Source organism: Marmota monax, unplaced genomic scaffold (assembly GCF_021218885.2).
Source record: "Marmota monax isolate L192 unplaced genomic scaffold, Marmota_monax_Labrador192_F-V1.1 WCK01_AAM20220418_F8-fsc00008, whole genome shotgun sequence".
Classification (NCBI taxonomy): Eukaryota; Metazoa; Chordata; class Mammalia; order Rodentia; family Sciuridae; genus Marmota; species Marmota monax.
The window spans coordinates 4,356,333-4,376,854 of NW_026694432.1; the positions used below are offsets into that span (position 1 = coordinate 4,356,333).

The 20,522-nt window shown below is 41.7% G+C and overlaps 1 protein-coding gene across 1 annotated transcript in view; it reads right to left on the reverse strand.

The window, feature by feature from the left end:
- Positions 1–14,376, reverse strand: part of Rad54l (RAD54 like) — a 33,310-nt gene extending 18,934 nt beyond the window's left edge. Inside the window, exons 1-8 of the mRNA XM_046468429.2 lie at positions 13,756–14,376; positions 13,584–13,670; positions 11,691–11,810; positions 2,564–2,624; positions 1,733–1,868; positions 1,197–1,266; positions 793–1,081; positions 36–160 (exon numbers count right to left, since the gene is read on the reverse strand). Coding sequence (XP_046324385.1) covers positions 36–160; positions 793–1,081; positions 1,197–1,266; positions 1,733–1,868; positions 2,564–2,624; positions 11,691–11,810; positions 13,584–13,670; positions 13,756–13,758 — 891 coding nt within the window. The 5' untranslated portion in view covers positions 13,759–14,376. The remainder of the gene's footprint in view (positions 1–35; positions 161–792; positions 1,082–1,196; positions 1,267–1,732; positions 1,869–2,563; positions 2,625–11,690; positions 11,811–13,583; positions 13,671–13,755) is intronic.
- Between the last annotated feature and the right edge of the window lie 6,146 nt (positions 14,377–20,522).

A 20,522-nucleotide genomic window follows, 5' to 3' on the forward strand; every position in this document is an offset into this window, starting at 1 on the left:
GATCTTGTATACCCAGACTGTTGAGCATCAAATACCTCATCACATATGACCAGTCCAACACTTCCTTTCTGAAGAACTCCAACATGAAGGCGGAAAGTCTCATAGGAAATGATGAGGATAGGAGAAGGCACTCTGGCTCCACGCTGGTTCATGAATCCTTCTACAACAGAAAAGTTTTCAAAGAACCAAATCAGAACATATTAAAGAAAAAAATTATTCTTTCTCCCTCCCTCCCTCCCTCCCTCCCTCCTTCCTTCCTTTGTGTGCACGCATGTTATTGGGGATTGAACCCAGGGCCTCAGGCAAGCTAGGCAAGCACTTTACCACTGAGCTACATCCCCAACCCCTTTTTGTTCTTTATTTTAAGACAGGGTCTCACTAAATAACACAGACTGACCTTGAACCGGTGATCCTCCTCCCTTGGCCTCTTGAGTAGCTAGGATTACAGGTGCACACTACCACACCAAGCAATGGCTGTTAATGTAGCCTAGAAATGATTATTTCAGCTATTTTCAATGAAAATTCTATTCCTGCATTGCCCTCAACTCTGGCCACAAGTAAGCATACACATAAGAAAGCAAGCAGCAGAGCAGGGTATGGTGGCACACACCTATAATCCCAACACTTTGGGAGGGTGAGGCAAGAGGACCACAACTTTGAAGTCAGACTATTACCTCAAAATAAGAAATAAAAAGGACTGGGGATGTAGTTCAGTCACAGAGCACCCATGGGTTCAATCCCCAGTACCACAAAATAAATAAATAAATAGAGGATAGGTAGATTAAATCATACCCAGCTTTTGATCTATCTCATCTTTAGATCCTCCATCGATGGCCAAAGGTTGGATCCTTCCTCCAAGCCATTTCCCAACCTCATTATACCAGTTCTTCACCAGACTGGAGGGCGACACCACCACTGCTTTATCAATTTCTGGCTTGCACTCTGGACTTTGGCGCAAAAGTGTCCACATCAACGTGATGCACTGCAGTGTCTTTCCCAGGCCCATTTCATCAGCCATGATGCAGCCATGGCTGCCAGGTATGCGCCTACTGGTGACACATTCCCACAGGAACTTCACTCCCTGGGGAATAACAGCATTCAGTCCACTTTGGCATCTATAAAACCAACGCCCCAGAGAAAGTAGTCTCCCAGGCTCAATTCCCCACCCATACCTCATTCTTCTCACCCTCATTTACCTCTCTCTGATGAGGCCGCAAAACCTTACCAAGAATAGGATCAACAACCACATGGACAGGAAGTTTTTCCCTGAGAAAACACAGCAAAAAAAAAAAAAACAAAAACATGGTGCTCAGACAGGGGCAGGGGCACACCCTCAGAAGTTCAGAAGTTGTGTTATGCCCTCAGGAAGTTGTGTTCTGCCAATCCAGAACCACAGACACAGCTAAGAAAGTACCTTTCTGGCCTAGTCCAAGTTCCTGCTCTAAAAGTTAGGAAAGAAAGATGGATTTCCCATGTCTTCACTTTAATTAGTCCTCTCATGATTGAACATGGTAGGAGGAGTGAGGAACCCTACTAACTGGACATGACCACAAGCTCTTCCTCAGGGTCTCCCCTCCCCTGACCACCAGTTTCTGGATGATTAAATAACTAAAACAGCTCCATGATAATCTATTCCAGTCCCACAGAAAAGTCATACCAAAATAATCCTCTGCCCATCCAGGTATACTCTTAGAGAAGACTACAACTGCTGAAGGAATATCAATGCACATACTTGTCAAGCTTCAGCTGATCATGGGCACTCAGTGGGGGAGGCTCGTACAGAATCAAGGCACCTTCTTCCAGGGGATCATGAAGAGCCCGGCGGACCCCAGTCCTTTTCAGACCCAATGCCCGAGAGCCCAGAGGACCTAGAAATCAGCAATCCATCTGTCAACTAAGACTTTATGTTCAGGAGCTCCAGCAGGTCCAGCTTGAATGCACATCCTTCACATAACCTTTCCTGAGCTTTCATATGATCCATTCTTTCCCCAAACTCCTCCAAACCTGGTTTGGACACCTCTACCTAACCATTATTTCCTCAGCCTCAGATCAGAGCTATTCCCATTTTATTTCTCCCATTCAACTCCAAACTCCTGGAGGGCTGGAACTTGTTCATCTTGAGTCAGTCCTGGGAAGGTCTGAAACCTTAAAGAGGCTTTTCAGGTCTGAGAGCTCTTGAGGGCTGGCATCCTCCCTCCCCAGCCTGTTTTAGCACAATGCAATGCCCTAAATAGAACAGGGGGAAACTTTGTAGAAATGAGGATTCCCACACAGCCTCATAAAGGAGATGCCACTGGATACATTTAGACTGAAGGAAACCCAGGTCCATTAGCTACTTTGGCCTACCAGGAGCTTTCTGAACATTGGCATATCCCCACAAAGAAAATGAAGGGCAGTCAGTCTTGACAGTCCTTGCTGAAGCTAATACAACTTTCACACAGGGTCATCCTAAATACAGTCAAAGCAGGACTGACATCTTCATTTCCCATCTAAGCAAAGGTTTTTAATCTATTCAGGCACATTCATACATGACTAATTAAAAAAACTGAAGTCTCCATTTTACCTTGATAATTTGGAATGGGGACTTTGAAAGGCTTTGACAAAATGCTTCGAATAAATGCTTCCTAAAAGAGAGGGGGGTGGTGCAGAGAGGGAGGAAGAGAGAAAGAGAAAATCAGGGATTCAGGACTTATTAATGAGTTGTTATGGGACAATATTATTATGATATGCTCCACATTAGGTTTTGTACAACAGCTTCCTTCCATCTTTGAGATTTCATGTAAGGTTTTACAATACCTAGGAACAGCAGAAGTGCCATAATTCAATCAACCATGAGGCTCAGAATTCACTTGTTCATGTAAGACCATGCCAATGAAGACACCTGGCTCTTCTCTAGGGTGCCGCACCTTAAGAAGCAAGCATTCTATACTTACCTGTACAATACTAATAGACAGTCCTAATATATGGGTTTAACCTCTGTCCTGTAGAGCTATATCTTCCCGGAATACCTTTTTTTTTTTTCCTTTTTAATGGGGGGATGGGGGTGCTAGGGATTGAACTTAGGTCATTGTACATATTAACTACATGTTCTACCACTTAATTAGACCCCCAACCCACAAATTTTGTTTGTTTGGTACTGGGGATTGAACCCAGGGCTGCTTATTTTTTTATTTTTATTTTGAGATAGGACCTCACTAAGTTGCTTAAGGCCTCACTAAGTTGCTGAGGCTAGCCTTAAACTTGTGATCCTCCTGCCTCAGCCTCCCAAGCCACTGGCATTATAAGCATGCACTATCACATCCAGCTCTACAAGTTTTTGTTGTTGTTGTGTGTTGTTGTTGTTGTTGTTGCTACATCATTTTGCCTACTGCATCTAATTCTCACATTAATATCTACATCAGCCTCCTTAGGAACTAAACAGCCCAACAAAGAGTAGTAGTAGTCAGGCATGGTGGTACACACCTATAATCCCAACTACTTAAAGAGACTGAGGCAGGAGGATTATAAATTTGAGGCCAGCCTGGGAAACTGAGCAAAACCCTTCCTCAAAATAAAATTAAAAAGAGCTGGGGATGTAGTTCAGTTATAGAGAACTTGCCTAACATGTACTAGGTCCAAGATTCAATAGCCAGTACAGAAAAAAAGAAAAAAAAAAAAAAAAGAGTACTAGGAGTGATAAGAACAGAAGTATTAGTAAAATAATAGTAGCAACAACAAAAATGAACAATAATGATGGCTAACAATGTATGCTAGATGTGGAACTAAGCCTCTTACATTCATGTCAATATTTAATCCTAATACCTATGAGATTACTGTATTACTGGTATTCCATTTAAAAATAAGCAAACTGAGGCTCAGAGCAATTATATCACTTTTTCAAGTCACACAGCCAAGATTGATCCAAGATTTTCCTAATTCTGGGCCCCTAATCAGTGGGCAGTATGGCCTCCTACCAACATATTACATATAGGCATACTGACAGCCAAGAGCCAACAGCTTCCTGCCATGGAAAACACAAGAGAAAGAACACGTGAGAGGGAGGGCAAGCCCTTGCCAAGAAAAAGCAAGTGGGACATGGGTGAGAGGAAACAGACACATGCAGATCCTAGAGACAAAACCTTAGTGCCTTCATCTAAAAGCCTGCAAGAAGCCTCTGCACCAGCACTTCAGCCTGGAATCAGCACTAAACCATAGGCTATGGTGGTGAGGCAGCAGGGAAGTTAATATGGAGCTGACAACTAACTCCTAGGGAAGTTTGGTCCATATGCACCTAAGTCCTTTGGGAAATTAAAATAATCTGTGAACCTAGACTCTAACAACAGAGATCCTAAAGGTAGCTAAACTGGGAATGTGTTATAAGAAAAAGCAGTAATGGAAAAACAAAAACCCTCCCTTTTAGCAAAAGTAACAATAGAGAGGACCCTCTCTTGCCCTGAAATTTTCCTTTTTATTGTTTTGTTTTGTTTTGGTACTAGAGATTGAACTTGGGTACCATACGCTGAGCTACATCCCCTGTACTTTTTATTGCAGGACCTCATTAAGTTGCTGAGGCTGGCCTTGAACTTGAGATACTCCTGCCTCAGCCTACTAAGCCTCTGGGACTACCAGTATACACGACCACACCCAGCCCAGCTCAATGTCTTTGAAATGGGAAAAATGTGGGCTGGGATCATGGCTCAGAGGTAGAGGGCTTGCCTAGCACGTGCAAGGCCCCAAGTTCAATCTTCAGCACCACATAAAAAATAAACAAAATAATAAAGATATCAGGTCCAACTACAACTAAAAAAAATAAATATTAAAAAAAAAAGAAATGGGAAAAATGTAATAAATATTACTTATGGTCAGTAAAGAAATATGGAGAATTTTAGGTCACTATCAACCAAATCTTTTTTTTTTTTCTTTCACAAAATAATCAATACTTTGTGCCTGCGCTAGCTGCATCTATGACATTCCTATACATACCTACATACATAATAATTTAAAATAAGTTACAAATGTTGAAAGCAAGGTAACAATTGCTTATACAAAGGTAAATAGGCACTATGTTTTCTTCTTGAATCATTTTTGCTACATAATTGCAATTACATATCAGTAATCAGTATGTTACTAATCTACAGAATACACTTTGAACCCTGAGGTATGGCAACTCCCAGAGACAACATGTAAACCTGAATATTTTGAGTGCTTTTTGTTTCTTTCTTTTTTTATGGTGTGGGGGGCGGACCAGGGACTGAACCTAGGGGCGCTTAACCACTGAGCCACATCCCCAGTCCTTTTTATTTTGACACAGGTCTCATTAAGTTGCTTGGGGCCTCGCTAAATTGCTGAGGCTGGCTTTGAATCTGCAATCCTTCTGCCTCAGCCTCTGGAGACACTAGGATTATAGGTGTGTGCCACCACACCCAGCTCAAGTGATTTTTTAAATAGTCACCCCAAATCTTGTTTATTTGCAAATTTCTTTTTTTTTAATATTTATTTTTTAGTTATAGGTGAACACATATCTTTATTTTTTGAGGTGCTGAGAATCAAACCCACTGCCACATCATGCTAGGCAAGCGCTCTACCTCTGAGCCATAATCCCAGCCCCAATTCGTTTACTTTTATGTGGTGCTGAGGATCGAACCCAGGGCCTCACGGATGCTGCCACTGAGCTACAGACCCAGCCCTTATTTGCACATTTCTTTGCAATCTGAATAAAACTTTTATTGACATTCCTAACTAACATGTTACAATTATTCATAGCAATGATAATCATTGTGACAGATGCTAACAAAAAGTTACCCTTAAGTCAAACAAGAGGAAAAATTTCCTTTATTATTTGATATTAATTCTAAAACTGATATATTTTCAAGATTGTCAGTAATAGAGGCTAGGTTTAAAGTTCTCAGTAGCCAAGAATTTATGCTCCAAATTTAAAAACAGGCTTTTAATAGAACCCAGGAGCCAAAAATTCTGCAGGGAAAGCAACAGGTTTAGTAATTGGTAAGGAAAATGTTAAGAACCCTAGCCAAAAATGCCTGATGGCCACACCCTGCAAGACTTCAAATGGCCAGCTTCCAGGGATCTGGTGATAACACCAGAATCTGGCAGAGGTAGATGGGACAGCATGCTCTCATTCTTTGTTCACTTACTTGCTGATAACTCATGCCATTCTGCCCTTCTGATAAAAGAGGGAGAGCATCCCCCCTCTTTCCCCACCAAGGCTAAAGCTTCACCTTCTGCATAGATTTAGTCTGTCAGTTATGTCCTACATTTCAACATCTCCCTCTCTGCTAGTATCTGACCAGAATGCTTAACTCTCTCCTACCTTAACAAAAATTCTGGGGCAGGGAACGTAGCTCAGTAGTAAAGCATATACTAAGCATGGGTGAGATCCTGGATTCAATCCCCCAGCACCAAAACAAAACAAAAATTCCTTTATCTCTTATCTCTTCTCTTCCACAGGCAAACTTCTAGAAAGCCCTATTTGGTCCCCCTTCCTTACCTCCCACTCCTGTCTTGCCACCTTTACACTCCTCTGCCCAAGGTCACCAATGGCATACATGACCCCAATTCCAATGAACATGATTTCTTCTTATCTTACTTGATAGAGCTGGTCATTCCTTCTTAAATACACTTCACCCTTGATTTTCATGACACCAATTTTACCACTCTTCCATCTTTCTGGAAGGAACTTTTATACTTAGTCTCTTAATGGGTGCTTCTTCCTCTACCTAACCCCCTTAAAAGTTGGTGTCCCTTAGGCTTAGGATTTAAGGCCTCAACTCCTCCAAATGACACTCCAATGTGCTTCCAAGGTATCAAATTTCTTTATGCTACTGACCTTCAAATCTATTTCTAGTCCCTACCTCATTCCTAGGCTCCACATCCACATTTACAACAGCTTCCAATCTTAGATATCCTACAGGCCTTTCAAACTCATCACGTCTAAGGTTAAAGACTTCTTATCTAAGCTCATCATGACTTTTGTGGGCCCTAGGAACTTTGTCTCTAAAGCCTCTTCCACCATTAAAAATATATATATTATTTATATATGCTTAATATTTTTTAATTAATAACATCTGGTGTTAGTGTTTAATAAAAAATAACATTGATTTATATAATATATATACTTAAATACATATACACACACGCGCGTGCGCGCGCGCACACACACACACACACACACACACATATATATCTCACATATTTTCATTCTATGACTGCATTGGTATAAAGACAAATACAATCCAGGCTAGATTCATTACTATACTCTTTCACCTTCTGATTTTAAAAGGAATTAAAGGATGCTACTGGTTAAGGAAGATAAGTAGCGGGGGTCTCTAAATCATGGCTAGTACAAAGCAGATAGTCGCCTAGCTTGGTGGTGCATGCCTGTAATTCCAGCAGCTGGGGAGGCGGATCATGAGTTCAAAGCCAGCTTCAGCAATTCAGAGAGGTCCTAAGCAACTCAACAAGACCCTGTCTCTAAATAAAATCCAGTGGTTAAGCACCTCTGAGTTCAATCCCTGGTGCAAAAAAAAAAAAAAAAAAAAAAAAAAGACTGTCTGACTGTCTGCAAATAAATTAGTAGGAAAGCAGCCAAGAAGAAAATGACTACAAAAACAACTTATAAGAGTGCACCCTAGGGCTGGGGATGTGGCTCAAGCGGTAGTGCGCTCGCCTGGCATGCGTGCGGCCCGGGTTCGATCCTCAGCACCACATACAAAGATATTGTGTCCACCGAAAACTGAAGAATAAATATTGAAGTTCTCTCTCTCTCTCTCTCTCTAAAAAAAAAAATTGTTAAAAAAAAAAAAAAAGAGTGCACCCTAGCTGGGCATGGTGGCACATGCCTGTAATCCCAGGAGCTCAGGAGTTGAGTCAGGAGGATTGCAAGTTCAAAGTCAGTCTCAGCAATGTAGCAAAATCCTAAGCAATTTAGCAAGACCCTGTCTCAAAATGAAAAATAAAAAGGGCTGAGGATGTATCTCAATGGGTAAACAACTCCAGGTTCAATCTCTAGTACCAAACACACAAAAGAGTGCAACCTATATTGGAGGGGTGAAGAAACTTCACCATGGTAGGTCTAGTATTGTGGCACTTGAAATTAAATGTCATCAAAAGTCCAGCAAGTTTTCCTTCCAGTATGTGATCAGGTGTGAGAATTTCCAAACAGAACTGCACCTCAGAGTACAGCTACTGGTGCTTTGCAGAAGACAAGTAAGGCCTATGTAGTTGACCTTGTTGAAAACACCAACCTGGAGCCGGGTGTGGTGGCACAAGCCTGTAATCCCAGTAGCTCAGGAGTCTGAGGCAAGAGGATCATAAGTTCAAAGCCAGCCTCATCAAAAGTGAGGCACTAAGCAACTCAGTGAGACCCTTTCTCTAAATAAAATACTAAATACAGTTGGGGATGTGGGTCAGAGGTTAAATGCCCCTGAGTTCAATCTCTGGTACCCACTCCCCAAAAAAACACCAATCTTTGCACTATCCCCAGAAAATGTGTAACAATGATGTCAAAACACATCAGTGGCCACATAAGTTAAGAACATGCCAAAGACTCCACTACCATGGGAAACATTTCTCAAACATATAAAATAATAAATCAAATCTTTCTGTTATTAATAGTTCTAAATGCTAGATATTTTCCCTCAGGAGTCAAAAGGTACCTAAATATGCAATTATAAAAGGAAAAGCAGGGTATAGGAGTGAGGTATTGGCAGTTTTTCATGTTTATTGGTGGGTAAATTTTTAATACAAATTCAGGAATATAAAGCATTAATGCATGTCAAAACATTTCAGCAAACAAGTTTCAGGAGTTCAACTTTATAACAACAATAAACAAATCAGTTAAATTTTTCTGGACAAGGCCATCATTTTGTGTTCTGGGTTTTTTGTTGCTGTTTTTGTTTGTTTTTTTAATGTTTATTTTTTTGAGATGGTGTCTTGCTTTGTTGCCCAGGCTGGCCTCAAACTTGTAGGCTCTAGTGATTCTCCGGACATGGCCTACCAAGTTACAGGAATTTCAGACATGTACCATGCACCCAGCAACTGTATGGTTTTAATGTTGTCTGTCTTCTGTCAAATTCCTATAAGTTTGCTATTAAAAATATCAAACTATTTTGGGTGGTGCACAACCGTAATCCAAGTAAGTTGAAAGGCTGAAAAAGGAGACCACAAATTCAAGGCCAGCCTCAGCAACTTTAGCAAGACCCTATCTCAATATAAAAATTAAGAAAGACTGGGGATATATATAGCTTAGTAGTAAAGCACCCTGGAATCAATTCCCAGTACCAAAAAATGTTAAAAAATAAATAAATAAATAAACTATTTTAAACTGTTTCAATAGTTTAATAAGCCATGCTTACAAAAGGCCTTCCACTCGGTTTCTGCACAGTTTTTCAAATCTTATCTCTCAGCACCATTTCCCAAATTCCCACACTGACAACTGATCCAACCCTACTAAATCCTTTTCAGGGCCTCCCTTACTCTCTAGCTCCCAGCCTTTCACAGGCTGTTGCTCTTTCTAAAGGATTCTTATCCCTTTTACCTAGCTAACCATCCATTCCCTTCAACTCTTTTTTTTTTTTTTTTTAAAGTTATGGACGAACAAAATACCTTTATTTATCTCTATGTGGTGCTGAGGACTGAACCCAGTACCTCACACATGCTAGACAAGCACTCTACCACTGAGCTACAACCCCAGCCCCTCCCTTCAACTCTTAATCAGACTATTCTGCAGATTCTTGTCTTCCCAGTCTTTAGACTGTTAGGGGATTGAACCCAGGGCCTCAGGCAAGTTATATCACAAGTTATATCACATAATTCCATGGGACAACCTGAACAAATTCTAAATGAAAACAATCTCACAGGGCTACAGACCACTTTAACACCTTTATGTGTGTGTTTTGAGATAGGGGCACTACCACTGGAGCTACAGCTACATCCCTCACCCCTTTTATTTTTTAGAGACAGAGCTCACTAAGGTGCCCAGGCTACCTCAGACTCCCAAGTTGCTGGGATTCCAGGCACATGCCACCGGGTCTGCTAAAACTATTTTTTTAAAGCTCAAAATAACAATTAAAAATGCATTATTTAGGGGGCTGTGATTGTAGCTCAGATGTACAGCACTTGCCTAGCATGTGTAAGGCACTGGGTTCAATCCTCAGCACCAATAAAAAAATAATAAATAAATAAAGTTCTTAATATCTTTTTAAAAAAAATAAATGCATTATTTAGGGCTGGGGTTGTGGCTCAGTGGTGGAGCACTTGCCTAACCATGTGTGAGGCACTAGGTTAGATTCTCAGCATCCCATGTAAATAAATGAATAAAATAAAGGTCCTTCAACAACTAAAAATATACATCAAAAAAATTTAAGGGGCTAGGTTTATGGCTCAGTGGTAAAAGCACTTACCTAGCTAGGTTTGATTCCCAGAACTACATAAAAAAATAAAGATATTGTGTCCATCTACAATTAAAAATATTTTTTTTTAATTTTTTTAGGGCTGGGATTGTGGTTCAGTGGTAGAACACTCACCTACCATGCATGAGGCACTGGGTTTGATCCTCCATACCACATAAAAATAAAATAAAGTTATTGTGTCCACCTACAATTAAAAAATAAATATTTTTTAAAAATTTTTAAATGCATTTTCACAGCAACTCAGGTGGCTGAGGCAGGTGGATCACAAGTTCAAAGCTCGTCTTATCAAATTAGCAAGGTCCTAAACCCCATTTCAAATTTTAAAAAAGGCCAGGGCAGGGCTGGGGGGCAGGTTGGGGCTGGGAATGTAGCTCAGTGGTAAAGTTCCCCTGAGTTCAATCCCTAGTTTAAAAAAAAAAAAAAAGAAAAAATTATTTAGCCAGGCATGGTAGTACATGTTTGTAATCTTAAGTACTGAGGCAAAAGGATTGGAAGTTCAAGCAAGGCCAGCCTGAGCAAATTAGCTAGACCCTACCTCAAAATACAATAAATGGGCTAGGGATATAGTACAGTGGTAGAGCACTTGCCTAGCATGCATGAACTCCTGTGTTCAATCCCCAGTATTACCCTCTGCAAAAAAAAGTATTTAGTCAACCAGTTCAGAGTAGTGGTACCACTAGGGATGTGGAAAGGCAATATAAATTTGGCCAAGTTCTAGTCCTAGGAAGTAGGCTTGGAGGTGTTTATTTTATGACATGTTACACAATTTTTTATAATTATTGAAAATAATTATATAAAATTACTTGCCAAACGCACAAATGAATAACCTTAATTACATGTTCCTATTTTTCCTTTAAAACATTTCTCAGGAAGCTTTGGAGTCAGGGAGATAACACACAGAACCCATGATGGTGATTTGACTTTATTAGAGGAAACACAAAAAGGTATGGATGGGACTCTTGTAGTCCACAAAGCCATAAATAGAGCTAGAGACCAAGGTACCATAAGGATCCTGGGTCTAACACCCCATCATAGCCTTCCCTCTCCTCTATTTTCATTTTTTTAGGAATCTGAACCACCTGAGATCTGGTGCCCACATAGTAATAATAAACATAGTAAACATAGTAAAAATAAACTCTCACTCAGGCACCCTTGTCTCAACAGGCCACAACAGCTATAGACAGGCTGGCTACAATGTCGAAGATAGAGTCTCTACTGTAGGAATCTACTAAGGCAAAAGGACTGGACATACATATACATAGGTAAGTTGCAGTTTTGACTTACATGTTGACTGCTATCCAGACAGGGGGGTCGATTTGTTAGCTGAGTTAAAGGTTTCCGATAAGGGGACAAGAAACACTCTTGGATCTGGGTCTCATTACTGGATTTCTGTTTCTTCTGTGTCTAAGAAAAGAAATGGCAAGCTGAGGTCTGAAAGACCAGAAATCACCCTAATGGAAACGAACACTTAAAGTGATTTTTTAAAATATTTATTTATTTGTTTTTTTTAGTTGAAAATTCACATAATACCTTTATTTATTTATTTTTATGTGTGCTAAGGATCAAACCCAGGGCCTCACACGTGTTAGGCAAGCACTCTACCACTGAGCCACAACCCCAGCCCTTAAAGTGATTTATTAGAGCCAGGTGTGGTAGCACACACCTGTAGTCCCAGCTACTTGAGAGGCCAAGGCTGGAGGATCAATTTGAGCCCATGAATTTAAGACCAGCCTAGGCAACACAGTATAGCTCCATCTTATTTAAAAAAAAAAAAAAAAAGAAGTAGTACATATTAAGTGCCAGATGAAGTGCTAACGTCTTCACATGTATTATCACAGCAATCCTGTTTATTATCCTTCTTTAGTAGGATATCCTTTTTTAATTCTAGAAAAACTGGAGCTTAATGAGATCAAGTAACTTGCCTCAAATGAAGAAAAAACAATGGAAGAGGTAAATGAAGTAAGCCTGGGAAAAGCAAGCCCACCAGCAGTATGGAATCATAGCAGACCCAACCAAGTGTTTCCCTTCCTGAGTTTCCCAAAGGGTGGACAAGAGTACAGCTGTACCCAACTCTCACATCACCCCCAATTCAGTCCACCACACAGCAGTGAAGACACTAGCACTACGCATTTCAGGAGCAACACACAGCTCCATCCCCGATCCACCTGCAGAGAATGATGCCACAAGTTCAAGTGTAAGACATACAAGGGACAGTTAATGTGCCTCCCTTAGCAGGTGGAAAAATCCCCACCAGCGATGCAACTAAAGAGAAGGCCCCAATAGGCAATCAGGAATGAACCCCTCTTGTACCAGCTTGTCAAGTTATTTGAAGCTCCAATGATTTTTTTTTTTTTTTTTTTTTTTTAGTTTTAGGTGGACACAGTATCTTTATTTTTTTATTTTTATGTGGTGCTGAGAAACGAACCCAGTGCCTCATGCATGCTAGGCGAGCGCACTACTACTTGAGCCACATCCCCAGCCCTTCAGTGATTCTTAAGACACATCTGAAGCAAACACCAGGCCTCATTCCACCCTTTACATGCCTTTACTTACAAACTGTCCTACAAAAAAGTGCCTTCCTTCCTTAGCTGATCCTTTTCTCCAAAGCTCCATTAGCCAAACCCTTGATTCTTAAATTGCTCTCTTTCCCTTTAAAGTAGTTATTGCATGACTCTGTTTACTTTTATATAGGTCTTGTCCACAACCAGCAAGCCTCCAAGGCATGAAGCAAAGCACAGATCTCAGTCCAAAGTAGAACATATTGCACTTGAGTATGAGCAAGACTGAAAGGCCAAATTAAGCTCAGGATTTTAAGGTAGGTCCAGAATATTCTACTATTCTGTGACATGGGGCAAGGGACAAATAGGAGGCTGCTAGTTACTATTGTAAAGGCCTTTATCCCCTCCCTCTCCCCCATAAGAGTCAAAGGATCAACCTGAGCTGTTTCTTGGCTTTGGTGTACCCCTCCCAACAGGAAAACTAAGGTTATATTAGCTTCTAGTGAAGCTACAAAATCTTATTAATCTGTTCAATGCCTGGCACAGAGGGGGAGCATCAATTACACTACTGAACATATGACTTTGGGAGGTGACTATGTAAACCCAGAAACCAAGTCCAGGCTTCCTTTCTGCCCAAACAACCTGAATTCCCACCTTCCCTATCTCCTTGGGCACTCACCACTGCCTCAGGCTGCCAGTCTTCATCATCATCAGATCTGCCTTCCAGTTTCCTTCTGGCCAGCTGACTGGGAGCTAAGCTCCTCCTCTGTAAGGGGAGAATGGAAATGGATCCTCAGCCTGAGCCCATTAAACCTAGACAGAATTCCTGTCTCCCCTAGGTTCACACTTACCATCCTGGGGCCCAAACGTCAAGTATCCATCAGCCAAAGGTGAAAGGCACTCAGCAGCAGAGAATGCAGGACGAGGGGTTGATGTAGGTGGAACTGCTATATTATTCAGAATGTGGACTAATTAAAAAGGGGGCATGGATGGAGGGGACCCAGCCAGGAGTAGGAGTTTGAGTCCAAAATGCGAGAATGTTGATCGTCAGTTAGCAGAGTCCAGAGAGTAGACCAAAGAGGAAGTGTCAAGGCAGAGTAGGGTATAAATCTAGGATGGGGAGGATACAGGGGGGTCCCAGAATGGGCAGAGTGGAGTCAGGATAATGGTCTCGGTTAAGAGAGGAGATCGATGAGAGGTGGGGGCGGTAACCAAGGTCCAGAAGAAAGAAGCTGGGGTTAAAGTTCGAGGCCTAGGAAGGGCGAGGAGCCTGCATCCGGAAGAGGGGGATTTCCCGGGGCTGGAGTGCGGATAGCGTACTGGATCGAGGGAGGTCGAGCAAGGATCCAAGAAGGCCCAATAAAAACCCAAACTGGGAACGGAATCCCAGAAGGGGCTGAAAAGAGAGGCAGAGATGGATTCCGGGACACGCAGTTCCCCATTAACCTTCCTCTTCCCCAAGCGCGCGTTAACAGCCGCCAGGCTGGGTCAATCGAACCTCCCGCCATGCAGCCGCTCCTTCACTCATTGGCTGCGTTCGATGTGTTCGGCACTCTCCCCCCAAGGAAGGGGCGGGGCTAGTGATGTGGTAGAAGCTCAGCTGCACTGGAGGCTCAACCAACCACCTGGGAGGTGGGGCTAGGTGAAGCGAACGCCCCCGGCTCAGCCTACTTGCTGACCTTCGACGTTGGCCCCTGGCGTTTTGTTCTACCATTGAACTGGCTGTGCTACAACTTAAAGGACGATTTGCGATGTACTGGGCCGCGGAGGAATTACCACCTAGGGTAGACGCCTAAGGTTTAGGAAAGGCGAGTTGGGGTCGGGTTCAGGAACTGATAGCAACCTCCAACTGCCGGACCCGAAAGGAGGCCTGGGTTTGAAGTCTTGTTGGCTTATCTAGCATGGAGTGTTCAGCCTGGGCTCTATGTGACGGGCTGGAGCTGTGGGATGTGACCATCTCACGTGTGAGTGTCTTGAAAGAAGCTGCCTTCTCCTAGAATGGAAGCGTCTTTAATCACCCAATTTCTCAAAACTTAAGTTTCTTCATATTTGAAATGGTATTATAGTAATAGAACCCAGTAGTGCAATTGCTGGATTGCATGGTAGTTTCATGTTTTGGTTTTGGGGTGTTTTGTTTTGTTTTGTTTTGTTTGGGGTTTTTTATTATTATTGTTTTTGCGGCACTTGAGCATTGAACCCAGCGGCGCTTTACCTCTAAGCAACATCCCCAGCCCTTGTTTGAGACAGTGTCTTCCTAAATTGCTGAGGCTAGCCTCAAATTTGCCACTTTCCTGCCCCAGCGTCTAGTGTCTGTGACATAAGGTCGTGGGCCACTGCGCTCTACCGCTGAGCCACAACCCCAGCCCCATTTTTTGTTTGTTTTTAAGAAACTGGACAAATTGTATTTCAGAATGTACCACTCTACGTTCCTGTCAACAATGTTTGTGCGATCCAGTGTCTCTGCATCCTCATGGATTTAGTGTTACTTTCTTACTTTAGCTATTCTGGTAAATGAAAAGTGATATCTAATTGTTATTGTGATTTAATTTGCATTTCCCTAATTTATTTATTTATATATATTTTATTTATTTAGTTAGTTAGTTAGTTTAGATGGATACAATACCTTTATTTATTTACCTTTAGTTGGTGCTGAGGATCAAACCCAGGGCCTCACACAAGCTAGGCAAGCCCTCTACCACTGAGCTACAATCCTAGCCCCATTTCCCTAATTTCTAATGACACCGAACATCTTTACATAGGCTTATTTGATATCTGTAGATTCTCAAAAAAAATGTCTCTTTTTGCAATTTTTAGTTGAAGTAGTCTTTTTTTATTGTTTTGTTCATTCTTTATATATTCGATACCAGTCAGTTATGTAGTTTGCAAATATTTTCTTAACAGTCTCTTTCACAGAATAAACATTTTTTTTTGGGGGGGGGGCGGATACTGGGGTTGAACTCAAGGGCACTTGACCACTGAACCACCATGCCCAGCCCCAGTACCATGAGTTGCCTAGTGCCTTGCTTTGCTAAGGCTGGCTTTGAATTTGCTATCCTCCTGCTTTAGCTTCTAGAGCCACTGGGATTACAGGTGCCTGGCCAACACATAATTTTGATAAAGTACAATTCATCAATTTTTCCTTTTTATGGATTAGGATTTTGATGTCGAATCAAAGGCCCCCCATCCTCTTGAGGATTGAACCCAGGACCTCCACGTACTAGGCAAGTGTTTTACCACTGACCTACATCCCTAGCCCTCAACATTTTGCTTGGCACTCCATCCCCAAAATTTTCTCCATTTTTTTACCTAAAAACTTTTTGCCAAAAGTGGTGAGTGGCCCAGGCCTGTAATCCAAGCTACTTGAAAACCCAAGCAAAAGATCTTGCAATTTTGAAACCAGTCTTGGCAACTTAGACAATGTCTTAAAAATAGAAAGGACTGAGATGTAGCTCAGTGGTAAAGAGCTCCTGGTACCACCAGAACAAACATACAAAAAAAAAAAAAAAACTTCATACTTTTACATTTAAATCTGTGATCCATCTTGAAGTACTTTTTGTATAATGTGTAATGTTTAGGTTGGAGTCTTTGTTTTGCTTATGAATGTTCAACTGAGTTGTCAAAATGTAACTGGAGCTGGGCACAAAATCAGAAATAGGAAATTCAAGGCCAGTAGTGTGGTTTCACAAAGTTAGCAGCCCAGCAACTTCTTGTTCCTGCATATTCAGCATGTGACTTCCACCTTTCAGTCGGAAATAGCTGCTCAAGTTCCAGATATTCTGTGAAGGGACAAAGGACTACACACTCCACTCTTTATGGATTATGGATATTATCCATAAAGTAGACACAGGGATGATACAAGATTCTGCCACTGTTAGTCCCTTTGTGTGTGTGTGTGTGTGTGCGCGCGCGCGTGCGTGTGATGCCAAGGATTGAACTTGTTAGGTAAGCACTTTACCACTGAGTTACATCCCCAATGGATATATGTCAATTTTATGTATCAATTTGACTATACCACAGGGTGCACAGATATTAGCCATTATTCTGGATGATTCTCTGAGAGGTTGTTTATGAAATTAATAAATTAGATGTCTGAACTAAATTGAATGACTGGAGTAAAGCAGATTGTACTCCCTAATGTGGTTGGGTCTCAGGCAATAAGTCGAAGACCTAAATAAAGCAAAAGGCTGACCCTAATCCCAGCTACTCAAGAGACTGAAGCAAGAGGATCATAAGCTCAAGGCCAACCAGACACTATCTCAAAAAATAAAATAAAAAAGGGCTGGGGATGTAGGTCAGTGATAGAGCACCTCTGAGTACAATCCTTAATACCACAAGAAAAGAAAACAGGGGAGGTGCTAGGGAGGTAGTTCAGAGGTAGAGCAATTGTCTAGTATGCAACAGGCCCTAAGTTCAATCTCCAGTATCTTTTTTTTTTTTTTTTGGTACCAAGGATTGAACCCAGGGTCACTTAACAATGAAGACACATCCCTACATTCCTAGCCCTTTTTTTTTAAGACAGGGTCTCACTAAGTTTATGAAGTGGCTTTGAACTTGCAATACTCCTGCCCCAGCCTTCCAAGCTGTTCTGATTACAGTTGTGTACCACCATGCCCAGCCCCAGTATCATTAAAAAAAATTTTTTTAAAGCAAACCCTCATTAAATTAAGAGAATTCTTCCTGTCTGCTTTTTGACATTTTTTTTTCTGTTTTACACTCTAACCAAAACATCCATTTTTCCTGGGACAAGCCTTCAGACTGAAACTATACCATCAGTTTTCCTGGTTCTTAGACCTTTGAATCTGATTACAACTCCATCATTGGCTCTCCTGGATCAGCCAACTTGTAGACTCACCCTGCAGATGCAGATCTTGAGTTTGTCTGCTTCCATAACCATGCATGCCATTATCTGAAACCAGATAATTTTTTTTCTTTTTTCTTTTTTTTTTTTTTTTTGTACCCAGGAGTGCTTAACCACTGAGCCACATCCCCAGACCCTTTTTGTTTTTACTTTTTATTTTGAGGCAGAGTCTCACTAAGTTGCAGAGGCTGGCCTGGAACTTGTGATCCTCCTGACCCTCCTTCCTCAATCTCCAGAATCACTGGAATTAAAGGTATTCACCACTACATCCAGCTTTTTTTTTTTTTTCTTTTTGGCACTTGAGGTTGAACCCAGGGCCTTGTACTGCTTCCTGCAAAGCAAATACTCTATCACTAGCTACATCCCCAGATTTTTTTTATCTTTATTTTTTTTTATGTGGTGCTGAAGAGCAAACCCAGGGCCTCACACGTGCACAGCGGGTGCCCTACCACTGAGCCACAGCCCCAGCCCCCCAGATTTATTTTTTTAATTTTAAATTTTGGGACAGGGTCTTGTCAAGTTGCCCAGATTAACCTCAAACTTGAAATCCTCCTGCTTCAGCTTCCCATTAGCTGGGATTGTAGGTACAAGCCACCACACTTGACTGCCAATTCTTTATACTTAAAATATATTTATATTTAAATCCATCTATCTACTATTGGCTCTGTTTTTCTGGAGAATCCTAATAAATACACTGCCCAGCTGTAGGGAATGTGGTTCGCTTCTGGTTTTTGGCTCCTTCAGGTTACACAGAGCCACTTTTCTGAGTCATGTATGCCCAGAGTGGTTTGTTATCTGTTGGCTAAGACAGTGAGGCAATAAAGGCCCAGCCATATTGGCTGTATGAAGTATATTTTGGCAGGCAACAGGTGATGGTAAGCTCCCACTGGGGTGGCCAAGGGCTTACAGTTGCACTTCTCCTGCCCCAGGTAGGCACCCTTCTTTTCACAGGTATTGATTCCTAATAAATATCTTGTACTCCAAATTCCATCTTCACTTTTGACTCCGGAGAATTCAACTTGAAACAACCACACTTCATTAATTCAACTATGTGTATCTACAAGAGAAGCTGGTAAATAATAGTCTTTATTCTAGATGGTCATGTACCCAATGAAAAATAGGAAGGAAAAAGGAGCTGCCACAGTAGCTCAAGGGGGTCAAAAGTTAGAATCAAGTCTTCAGAAGGGGTAGAGGTTCCATGGGAGCAGATGAAAGGGATTTCAGGTACTTGGAAAATGTAGATGTTGTTGCCACGTGGAAATTAAGTATTTTTTGGTTCTGGTTTCAGATAATGGCAGGTAAGTAAGGTTAATCAGACTAATCCCTCCTATAAGTAATGATCATAAAATCTGGGGAAAATTTTTTTTGAGAATTTTTTAAATATTTTTTAGTTTTCGGTGGACACAACATCTTTATTTTATTTTTATGTGGTGCTGAGGATCCAACCCAGCGCCCTGCGCATGCCAGGCGAGCCACATCTTGAGCCACATCCCCAGCCCAAGGGGAAAATATTTTTAAAAATATTCAACTAGCCATGGTGGTACACACCAGTAATAGCAGCAGCTAGGGAGGCTGAGGCAGGAGGATCAAAAGTTCAAAGCCAGCCTCAGCAATTTAGCAAGGCCCTAAGCTACTCAGGGAGACGCTGTCTCTAAATAAAATATTAAAAAGGGCTGGGGAAGGGCTGGGGTTGTGGCTCAGTGGTACAGTGCTTGTCTAGCATATGTGAGGCACTGGGTTCAATCCTCAACACCACATAAAAGAAAGGATAAATAAATAAAATAAAGGTATTGTGTCCATCTATAACTAAAACCATTAAAAAAAAAAGTCTGGGGATGTGGGCGCTCAGTGATTGAGCGCCCCTGGGTTCAATCCCTGGTACCCGGGGTTAAAAAAAAAAAAGATTAACAAATTCTTAGCAAGACTGATAAAGGACAAAATGAAGAAGCACTTGATATCCTATAGATATCTAGGAGAAAGGGAAGGGCCAAGCATGGGGATGCACATCTGTAATCCCAGCTTTCTGTAAGGCTGAGGCAGGAAGATTGCAAGTTTGAGGCCAATCCTAGGGGACAGGCAGACTCTATCACAAATAATAATAATAATAAAGGAAGGGCGGAAAAGCTCCGTAAACTCAACAAGCCAAAACAACCATTTACCTGTCCAAGATTTTATTAGCAGGACCCTGGTGGCCAGTCGCAGAAGAGAAGGGGGAAGAGAGAGAGAGAGAGAAGAAAAAGAAGAAGAAGAGGAGGGGGAGGAGGAGGAGGAGGAGAGGAGGAGAGAGAGGGGGGAGAGAGGGAGAGAGGGAGGAGAGGGGGAAAGTGAGAGAGGGTGCACGAACAGTATGTTGATATTTATGGGCTCAACGCAGGATAAGGAGGAGCAAGGCAAGTAAGCTGTTACTTCTTCATTGGCCGAGAGTTGGCACCACTTCAGGGATTGGAGGTGACCCTTCGCGCGCTGCCATTCAATGCATCATGGACCTGAGCTCCCAGAAGAGAAGCGCTCCAGGTGCCATCTTTACCAACAAATAATAATAATAATAATAATAATAATAATAATAATAATGGTAGTAATTTTGGGAAGATGATGGCTATGGTGGCAGCTCCCTACATAGAAACGGAGAGTAACTGAAGAGTAAATTAAAAAAAAAAAAAAAGACTCCAGGCACAGTGGTGCACACCTGTAATCCCAGCAATTCTAGGCTGAGGCAGGAGAATTGAAAGTTCAAGGTCAGCTTCAGTAATTTAGTGAGGC